General features: G+C 40.6%; 1 protein-coding gene across 1 annotated transcript; it reads right to left on the bottom strand.

The window, feature by feature from the left end:
* Positions 1 to 8,452: 8,452 nt before the first annotated feature.
* On the bottom strand, positions 8,453 to 9,821 carry LOC142299335 (hydroxycarboxylic acid receptor 2-like). Its single transcript, XM_075341823.1, has one exon. It carries the CDS (start codon positions 9,819 to 9,821, stop codon positions 8,844 to 8,846), a length of 978 nt encoding a protein of 325 aa, XP_075197938.1. The 3' UTR covers positions 8,453 to 8,843.
* Positions 9,822 to 11,498: the final 1,677 nt, after the last annotated feature.

Raw genomic sequence — 11,498 nt, 5'->3', positions numbered from 1 at the left:
AAATACTATGTAAGGCTGCATAATACTATGTGGGGCTGCATAAAACTATGTGAGGCAGCATAACACTATGTGGGGTTGCATAACGCTATGCGGGGCAGCATAACGCTGTATGGGCAGCATGATGCTATATGGGGCAGCATAACACTATATGGGGCAGCATACCACTATGTGGGGCAGCATAATGCTATGTGGGGTGCATAATGCTATGTGGGGTGCATAATACTATGTGGGGCTGCATAATACTATGGAGGGCAACATGATGCTACGTGGGGCAGTACAATGCTATGTGGGACAGCATAATACTACGTGAGACAGCATAATACTTTGTGGGGCAGCACATTGTGCAAGGACATTGTGTATTTTTTCATTAGTAGCTTAAAGGAGTTGTTATTGCTGTAATGAAAAGTTCTCAATCACTTTGAGTAATTGCAAACTACTGAATTATGAAAGTGTGAGATGCACACACTGTCAAGATCTCCTGTATTCCCTCAGCGGGTGACCAGTCATGCAACCAGATATATACAGTTTGTACAATTGCAGTCACATGCCGATTAGTTTATGCCCGCTTCTCTCAGTACATTTTTATTGACAGAAGACAAATAAATCTAACTGGCACATTACCACAAATCACAAACATGCTGTCACAGGACCACTCACCCACATAGTGAATACAGGGAAATCATGAAATTATGACAGAGTGACTGCAGATTTTCATTTCAGCCTGGTGAGACCCTGTAATTGTGACTTTTTGTACCTTTGTATCTCACTATGTAATTATCTATCTTGAGTTTTGATGCCCTGAACCTCAACCCTGTGAAATCAGCAAATAACTCATTTAGTGTGCTCTTAAAGAGTTATTCTCATTGTCAGTCTTCTTCATGGCTTTCCTTATTCTCATCTTCCTTCTTGTGATGCTCCTAAAGACTGACAGCTCAGAGCAGCAGCATGGCTGAGCTGATAGTCCCAACTATAGGCAACTTTGTCTATACAGAATCAGAGGAGTGAAGGGGCGCTGAGGCTGGCGGAATCCAGCAATCTGGCCAGCTCCGGAGTATTGCTTGCGAGCTCTATAGCAAATATTTTGCAAGTGCATGCGCCTTATCTAGGAAACCGACCACCTCTGATACACTACAGAGGTAGCCGATAACCTAGACAGTAAGCAGAACACGATAGATTAATAAATCTCTACATTCTTGGATCGAAGAGCATTTTTGATAAAAGGTAAATTGCAAAGTTATTTTTAAACGCACCTTCAAGTTTTACCCATTAACCCTGCTTTTCTGTTTTTTTCTTGTTTACTTTTTGCTCCACTTTTTTTTACACTCGTACTGGTCGGTCAAAAATGACCGATAGCTTTTTATACTAATCTCCAGCAATTTTTTGAGTAAAATAAAGGCATTATAATCTCATTTTGGGCTATATATTGCATCTATAACTATTTATCAATTTATCTATGTCCTTTTGGTCCATGCAGATTTACACATACAGTCAGGGCCAGAAATATTTGGACAGTGACACAAGTTTTGTTATTTTAGCTGTTTACAAAAACATGTTCAGAAATACAATTATATATATATAATATGGGCTGAAAGTGCACACTCCCAGCTGCAATATGAGAGTTTTCACATCCAAATCGGAGAAAGGGTTTAGGAATCATAGCTCTGTAATGCATAGCCTCCTCTTTTTCAAGGGACCAAAAGTAATTGGACAAGGGACTCTAAGGGCTGCAATTAACTCTGAAGGCGTCTCCCTCGTTAACCTGTAATCAATGAAGTAGTTAAAAGGTCTGGGGTTGATTACAGGTGTGTGGTTTTGCATTTGGAAGCTGTTGCTGTGACCAGACAACATGCGGTCTAAAGAACTCTCAATTGAGGTGAAGCAGAACATCCTGAGGCTGAAAAAAAAGAAAAAATCCATCAGAGAGATAGCAGACATGCTTAGAGTAGCAAAATCAACAGTCGGGTACATTCTGAGAAAAAAGGAATTGACTGGTGAGCTTGGGAACTCAAAAAGGCCTGGGCGTCCACGGATGACAACAGTGGTGGATGATCGCCGCATACTTTCTTTGGTGAAGAAGAACCCGTTCACAACATCAACTGAAGTCCAGAACACTCTCAGTGAAGTAGGTGTATCTGTCTCTAAGTCAACAGTAAAGAGAAGACTCCATGAAAGTAAATACAAAGGATTCACATCTAGATGCAAACCATTCATCAATTCCAAAAATAGACAGGCCAGAGTTAAATTTGCTGAAAAACACCTCATGAAGCCAGCTCAGTTCTGGAAAAGTATTCTATGGACAGATGAGACAAAGATCAACCTGTACCAGAATGATGGGAAGAAAAAAGTTTGGAGAAGAAAGGGAACGGCACATGATCCAAGGCACACCACATCCTCTGTAAAACATGGTGGAGGCAACGTGATGGCATGGGCATGCATGGCTTTCTATGGCACTGGGTCACTTGTGTTTATTGATGACATAACAGCAGACAAGAGTAGCTGAATGAATTCTGAAGTGTACCGGGATATACTTTCAGCCCAGATTCAGCCAAATGCCGCAAAGTTGATCGGACGGCGCTTCATAGTACAGATGGACAATGACCCCAAGCATACAACCAAAGCTACCCAGGAGTTCATGAGTGCAAAAAAGTGGAACATTCTGCAATGGCCAAGTCAATCACCAGATCTTAACCCAATTGAGCATGCATTTCACTTGCTCAAATCCAGACTTAAGACGGAAAGACCCACAAACAAGCAAGACCTGAAGGCTGCGGCTGTAAAGGCCTGGCAAAGCATTAAGAAGGAGGAAACCCAGCGTTTGGTGATGTCCATGGGTTCCAGACTTAAGGCAGTGATTGCCTCCAAAGGATTCGCAACAAAATATTGAAAATAAAAATATTTTGTTTGGGTTTGGTTTATTTGTCCAATTACTTTTGACCTCCTAAAATGTGGAGTGTTTGTAAAGAAATGTGTACAATTCCTGCAATTTCTATCAGATATTTTTGTTCTAACCTTCAAATTAAACGTTACAATCTGCACTTGAATTCTGTTGTAGAGGTTTCATTTCAAATCCAATGTGGTGGCATGCAGAGCCCAACTCGCGAAAATTGTGTCACTGTCCAAATATTTCTGGACCTAACTGTACATACATTTTCAAATTCCAAATTGAAAGAAGTGCCACAGACAAACTTGCCCCTATTAGAGATTTGTGGAATAAATGGGTAGAGATTCTACCAACATTTTACAATACTGGTGAAAATGTGACTGTAGATGAACAGCTGGTGTCATTCAGAGGTAGGTGCCCATTCAGATAGTAAAATTGTTTAAAAGAACTGAGAGTCCTCAGTGGTTGATACCTTTTAATGGCTAACTGAAAAGATGGTAATAATTGCAAGCTTTCGAGACTACTCAGGTCTCTTCATCAGGCATGGTATAACACAAAATCGGAAGAGTCACATATTTATACACAACAGGACATAGTAACATGGTACAAAGATATATTTTACTTGTATCATTCAGATAGTATATTCCATGTAAGCCTGCAAAGTACGGCATCAAAATATTGTCTCTGTGTGACAGCAAACGTTCCTACACTGTAAACGCTCAGGTATACATAGGAAAAAACACTGGAGAAAGAGCTGAAAAAAATCAAGGTATGCGAGTAGTTTTGGATTTAACACACGGACTCAAAGGACAAAATGTTACATGTGACAATTTTTTCACATCATACCAACTCAGGCAGATGTTGCTGAAAAGAAAAATGACCATGCTGGATACTGTTAGGATATGTGCCCACGATCAAGACTCACTGCATTCTGGACACAGCAGCTGCTCATACCCACGATCAGGGTTCAGTGCACTGTGGTCTCCTCGCTACGGAGGACGCATGTGATTCTGCAGCAAACAATTGACATGCTGCGGTCTGGAAAGTCGCACCACAGGTCAGTGTTTGCTGTGGAAAAAACAACCACAGTGGGCACGGGATTTCTAGAAATCCATCCACTGTGCTTGTACTGTACACCGCAGTGTTTTGTACACAGCTGAAGCAAGCTACATGCAAAACGCAGCAAGCACTGATCGTGGGCACGCAGCCTTAGAAAAAAATAAGCCAGAACTGCCGCATGGTATCCTTAGTAAGGCCTCTGCCACACTTCAGTATAAAAAATGTACGTGTCTCACGTTCCGTTCTACGGGTGCGTGTTCCGTTTTTCATGTCCGTTTTGCTGGTAAGTGTATCAGTCGTGTGATGGCGTATGCTCGCCGTGTGTGCGTGTGGAATGTCCGTGTATACGTGACATACCTACGTGTAATGTCCATGTGCTGTCCATTTGAAATGAACCATTTTTCATTAAAAATGACGTAGAAAAATCATCATCATCAGATACTTTTGTGTCTAATTGGACCTAAGTGAACTGCAGGATTGGTAACATGTGTTGGTGTTTTTTCGATTAAAAACGCACACGGACATGCTACGTGTCACGTACGTGCAGGCAGGGACCCATTGACTTTAACGGATCCGTGCCTTCGTGATGCCGGAGAAACACGGACATGTTATGCGTGAGGAAAAACGCACACACGTACAAACGACACGGACACACGTTCCGTGTGGTTTTACGTGTGTGTGACTGTTACGGCGTTATGTGTTATGGCGTAAAATAGACAAAAATTGGAACAAAAATAAACTATATAAAAGAAGAATTTTTAAAGGGGAGTTGGGAAAATCACTGGTTAGCCCATATATCGAAGAAAGAAAAGTAACACCCAGAGATGATGGAGCGGGAGCCATTGTCCACAGGATCAAACAGCATGCCAAAGAAAGTGAACCAACGGCTTCCACCAGCACTGCTACGATACCCACGGCCTCCTCAGCAACGTAACCAGCCTAAAACTGTGCGCCTTCTGTCCAACATCAAGTAATCACAACACAAATGTGATATGTTGCAGTTGTGCAAAGTACTTATGCAAAAAGACAAGTAAATTATATATGTGACGAATGCAAACAGTAAAGGGCATTTTACACGCAGCGATATCGATATCGCTAGCGAGCGTACCTGCCCCCGTCAGTTGTGCGTCACGGGCAAATCGCTGCCCGTGGTGCACAACATCACTTACACCCGTCACACATATTTACCTGCCTAGCAACGTCGTTGTTGCCGGCGAACCGCCTACTTTCTATGGGGGCGGTTCGTGCAGCGTCACAGCGGCGTCACTAAGCGGCCGCCCAATAGGGGCGGAGATGAGCGGGACGAACATCCTGCCCACCTCCTTCCTTCCTCATTGCGGGCGGCCGCAGGTAAGGTGATGTTCCTCGTTCCTGCGGTGTCACATGTAGCGATGTGTGCTGCCGCAGGAACGACGAACAACCTGCGTCCTGCAACAGCAACGATAATCGGGAAAGAAACAATGCGTCAACGATAAGGTGAGTAATTTTGATCGTTAACGGTCAATCGTGCTTTTCACACGCAACGACGTCGCTAATGAGGCTGGATGTACGTCACGAATTCCGTGACCCCAACGACATCTCGTTAGTGATGTCGTTGCGTGTAAAGTGGCCTTAAATTTAGCACCGTAAACCTTATTTACCATTTTATATAGAAAAGAAATGAACTTTTTATTTTTTGTGTTCTTTTTTTTTTTGAAAAAAACTATATTTACATACAGTTTGCTGTTATTAGTTATAGTTTACAATTATATAAAGTATTAATTTTTTTTATGTGCAATATGCATGAATATTGCAATAAGGCCATGTAACATTTTTTGACATAAAAAATAAAAAAGTTTTTAATTTCATTTTTCATTTGTTTATGAACAACCATGTTCGCATACAGTATAATAATGCAACAGATATTCCAATAAAACACTTAAATTAGCTAAAAATCAAGACTTTAACCCCTTAACAACCACGGGCAGTAATATTACGTCCTAGCGGTCATAATGTTACTGCCCGCGGTCTGCCGCCGGCAGCATGCCGCGCTCGGTGCACATCTCGGCTTATTTTCACAGTTGAGATGTGTGCCTGCTAGGCACGAGCAGAATCGTTATCTGCTTGTGCCGTTTCACCTCTGAAATGGCGCTGTCAATATGTGACAGCGCCATTATAATCGCGATCGCAGTAAACTTTTACTTACTGGCCGATACTGGAAGTCACGTGACGTGATCACGTGACTTCCGGTAGTTGTCATGGTAGAACAAGGGTCAGGTGATGACTCCTGTACCTGCCATGAATTACTTTCAATTTCACTCGGCCCGCAGTCCAGTCAAGCAGAAAGTGAGCGTATTTGCTGTTTACAGCTGTGTAGCTGTGATCAGCAGATAGGGCAGAGCAATCGGATTGTTGATCACTATAGCCCCCTAAAAAAAATAAAAGTTCAAATCACCCCCCTTTCACCCCATTGAAAATTAAAGGATTAAAAAAATAAAAAATATACACACATTTGGTATCGCCGCGTTCAGAAACGCCCGATCTATCAAAATATAAAATTAATTAATCTGATCAGTAAACGGCATAGCAGCAAAAAAATTCCAAACGCCAAAATGACGTTTTTTTGTCGCCACAACTTTTGCGCAAAATGCAATAACAGTTGAAAAAAACAAAACAAAACATAGAATCTGCCCAAAATTGGTACCGTTAAAAACGTCAGCTCGAGACGCAAAAAATAAGCCATCACTGAGCCATAGATCCCGAAAAATGAGAACGCTACGGGTCACGGAATATGGAGTAAAATGTGCACCACTTTTTTTAACCCCCTTATATAAAACTAAACCTAAAAAGTAAACTTATACATGTTTGGTGTCTACGAACTCGCACTGACCTGAGGCATCACACCCACACATCAGTTTTACCATATAGTGAACACAGTGATTAAAATATCTCAAAAACAATAGTGCTATTACACTTTTTTTGCAATTTTTCTGCATTTGGATTTTTTTTGCCATTTTCCAGTACACTAAATGGTAAAACTTATGGTTTCAATTAAAAGTACAGCTCACTCCGCAAAAAATGAGCCCTCAGATGACCATATTGACTGAAAAAGAAAAAAGTTACGTCTCTCAGAAGAAGAATGGCGAAAAAAAAAAACGGAAAGCGAAAAATCGGCCGGTCGTGAAGGGGTTATTAGTTGCGGTCAAAAATGACCGAAACATTATAAGTGTATAGTAGACCTGAACAGAACAGCAATGTTAATGATATGAGAGAACCCCTTCGGCTGATGTCATTGTGGATAATTGCACACAATAGTAAATAACAAATATGTGTTTTATATTATTTCTCATAGAATTCAGAGTAACAAAATAGCCAATACTTTGTTTTTGGATATAAGCTTTTATTACTTAAATCTGCTAAACATTTGCATAGAAATGCTGAAGAGGACCAACAGCTATTTTTCTGTTGTTTTTTCTTCTTCACACATTCATTTTAACCATCAACATGACTATTTAAAAAACCATTCTCCTCTCCAAAAAAGTTATTTCAGGGTGCGCTCACACTAGTGTATATGAAATTGTCCAGTTTCTCAGCCAGAAAAGTTGGTTTTATGCAAATGTGCAGTTTTTTTCTCATGTAGCATCCACACGTCATGCGATTTCTAGGTGAGAAAAAAAAAAGCATTTTCATTTAGCACTCATAAGACATACGGATCCTAGGTGAGGAAAAAACGCATGACACTCGCCAACTTTTCTGGCTGAGAATCTGGGCAGTTTTATGAATATTAATGTGAGCGCACCCTCAATGTAAGTAACATAAATGAAAGAAAAATGCTTGGGTTCCCCATTGATTTGCATTAGGTTTGTTGTTCATGGAGAATACTTGAATAGTACTAGGTATTCGGCAGAAATAATCCCAACCTTAATATTTTAGTATTTGCTCATCACTAGTCAAAAGTAAAGACAGTCAAAGTTAAAGTCCCCACGGGTGGTGCAGTGAGGGCTTTGGGTCCTCTTTTTTTTTTTCCATAGAAGAAGTGTTTTGAATTTCTTCATTTTAAGTATTTTTTTAACCCAAATTAATGGATAACATAAAAATAGATTGCGGATACTTCTATGGTCAGTGTATACTGACAGATCAATAAGCATCACGCAAAAAAAGCTAGTAAACGCAAACCTGCTAACATTTTTACCAGTCCATTGTAATCTCACTAAAAAAATTGTAATATGTTTTAATAGAAAAGTAATAAAACTATAAAAGGAAGACATCAGTCTGGAAAGTTCTGTAATGATTCTTGCAATTTACATTTAAGGAAGAAAACAAACTTATGCTATAAATAAAACTAGAAGTATACAATTGTACTGATGTGTACATCGCAAAAACAAACATTAATTAGTTCAATAGCTGCACATCTTGAAGCGATGATAATTGTTTAAGTTTCCAAAACCCTTTCTATACTGACAAGTTCTAGATTAACAATTAATATAGGTAGAAAATCATGCAATATTACAGGAATACACAGCAATACATAGGATACAGCTCAATGTTCCTTTGTAATTGAGCGACCAATAGTATATTGTTTCTGGTTTGTTCTGAATTTTTGGCATATAATTGATTTGGATACATGCTTATCCTAAAAGTTGTATAATACTGGTGGGGGATTTTTTCAAAATAATATAGAATGTAAGTTGTAAATGAAGAACTTGGAAGATTTGTACATCAACATTTTATATTTGTTTTTTTTCCCGTAAATTCATTTTTAATGGTCAACTTACTTAGGTATAAACTGCAATAGCTGCAAAATACACAATCATATAAACAGTTTGTAAAAAAAAACCAAAGCTATCAAATACTTGTTGAAATAAATACCCATGAAGGGAGAATAGACCATTCCCAGGTGGCGAAACATCTTCATTCAGTTTGACTATTGCTGATTGCTACATGTTAAATTGTTGGTATTGGTAGGAATTGTATCTGATTCCGGCTCATCATTTTTTGAACACCTCATGATCTTTAGATAAAACGTGCTAAATGAAGGGCTGGAGAAGAAGTAAACCAAAGGGTTACACATACTGTTCATATATGTTAGGCAAACTGTAATATAAAATGCTGTGTCTATAGTTCTGTAGATGCGGCAGTCTTCCCCTTGTGGAGTAGCCAAGAGCCTTAAGACTTCAATTCTGGTGGACACACTTGGTAAAAAACATACAAAGAACACAATCCCAACAGATATGATGCATTTGACCGCTTTCCGGATTTTTGAATCCCTGTCCAGGTTTCTCTGTCTGAGTTTCCATATGATGCTGTAAGAACAAAAAAGGACAATGCACAATGGAAGGAAAAACTGAAGAATGAAGAACAGGTCTTGCAAGTATGAAATTTGAGGACACACCATAAAACTGTCACAATTTGTTTTGTTTGGTAAGTTTTCTCCAGATTGCTCCTTCTTGAGAATAAAGGCATTAATTGAAATTGTTGCAATCCATACTACACATGAAATAAAGGTAGCAGACATTTTGGATAAGGAGTTGATTTTGTTATATGGATAAACAACTTTAAAGTATCTATCCAGGCCAACCAATGTGAGAAAGAAGATGCTTCCGGTCCTGTTCATTGCAAGCATGAAAAGCATTATTCTGCATGGAACATCTCCGTAAGTCCAGTTCTTCTGCTTCAAATAATAGTCTGTTCTGAAGGGCAGGCAGATAATGAGAAGAAAATCGGCCAAGGACAAGTTGAAGAGATAAACTGTGCTGGCTTTCCATGACTTGATATGAAAGCAAAATGCCCATAAAGCAAGGCAGTTTAAAACGGATCCCAGCACAATGGTTAGAATTAGAATTGGAGGAAGAATATAGAAGAGAATATGTTCATCAAAAAGACAGCAGCTTGAGTTGCTCATGTCTTGGCCGCTTTGAAATTCTTCATATGACATGGTTTAGATGGTGCTGAATATTTAAACATAATGGCAAAAAAATACTGAGAGCTAACTATAGACCCAGAGAAGAGGAAGTAATTTACTGCAAACTAACCCAAGACTGATTATAATTAGCTAAAAGCCTGTTTTCTACATATGAGTCATATTACAGATTATAGATCTTAAGTGGTTTTACAATAAAACCACGTTTGTTGCTGTTCCTTTCAAAGCATGTAGACCTGAAAACCAAGGTTACAAACATGTATAGGAAGTCAATTTAACACTTAGCCAGGTGTTAAGATAACCTGGAAAATGCAATATAATTCAAGTAATTTCCATAACTCCCATTTATTTATAATCGGAGCTAAAGAAATAGCATAGCTCAGCTGTTTCTAAAGTCCCACCTCTAGTGATCGGAGCCTGGATAGAGTTAGGTATGTGCGCAGTCACGTTGCGTTCTGTACAGTGCGGAAAAGAACGCGTCCTCTGATAGACTCGACAAATGTAAATGCTGCGTTTGTAAAAAAAAAATGCCTTTTGCATGCATTTTTGGCAGTGCTTTCCCTGGGCAATTCAGCTCTGCTACATGCCCGCTGACAGCAGACACAGACAGAGTCGCGCGATGACAATGAACTCAGATAAACTTCACCCGACTTCATTGTCATCCCCTGGCTCTGTCTGTGTGTCGCGTCCTGATTAGTGGTCACCCGTGAAGGACTCACGAGTGACCGCTAATCCCGAGTGACTGAAGTGAGCAGCGTGATCAGTGGTGCCGTCACTCAGGTGACCCGCGGCCAGCTGGAGTCCTCCACCCGAGACCGCAACTCACCCGTGACATCATCGCTGATCACGCAGCTCACTTCAGTCACTCGGGCGACTTGCTGTCACAGTTGGGAGGATCCAGCGGTGGCCGCAGGCAACCTGAGTGAAGTCATCGCTGATCGCGCGGCTCACTTCAGTTGCTGTGTGGAGCTGACAGAGAGCGGTCGTGGTCTGTAGATGCTCCTGTCAGCTTCATGTAGCAGAGCTGGATGCGTCGCGTGGATTACGTCGGACCTGGAGGGGTATTTGGGGATTAATAAAGTGGTGAAAAAGGGTGTTTTTTTGTCTTTTATTCCAAATAAAGGATTTTTTGGGTGTATGTGTTTATTTTCTTTAACTTACAGGTTAATCATGGAACGTATCTGCCATGATTAACCTAGGACTTAGTGGCAGCTATAGGCTGCCATTAACTCCTTATTACCCCGATTGCCACCGCACCAGGGCAATTCGGGATGAGCCGGGTAGAGTCCCGAGACTGTCGAATCTAATGGATGCAGCAATTCCGGGCTGCTACTGGCTGATATTGTTAGGCTGGGGAGCTTCCTATAACGTGGCACTCCCCATCCTGACAATACCAGCCTTCAGCCGTGTGGCTTTACTCTGGCTGGTATCAAAATTGGGGTGGATCGCACGTCGATTTTTTAAATTATTAAATTTATTTATTTTACTGCACGATATAGACCCGCCCAACGGCGGCTGTGATTGGTTACAGTGAGACAGCTGTCACTCACTGTGGGGGCGTGTCTGACTGCAACCAATCAAAGGCTACTACTCCCTGCTGATCCTCCTGGATCTCTCTGCTGCATTCGATACTGTGGATCACCAGCTCCTACCCACTAT

The sequence above is a fragment of the Anomaloglossus baeobatrachus genome, chromosome 1 (genome assembly GCF_048569485.1).
Source record: "Anomaloglossus baeobatrachus isolate aAnoBae1 chromosome 1, aAnoBae1.hap1, whole genome shotgun sequence".
Classification (NCBI taxonomy): Eukaryota; Metazoa; Chordata; class Amphibia; order Anura; family Aromobatidae; genus Anomaloglossus; species Anomaloglossus baeobatrachus.
This window is presented reverse-complemented; position numbering and strand designations above follow the sequence as displayed.

Bases quoted from the DNA above. Each gene is read 5' to 3' on its own strand.
- LOC142299335 (XM_075341823.1), bottom strand. From the start codon at position 9,821: ATGAGCAACTCAAGCTGCTGTCTTTTTGATGAACATATTCTCTTCTAT.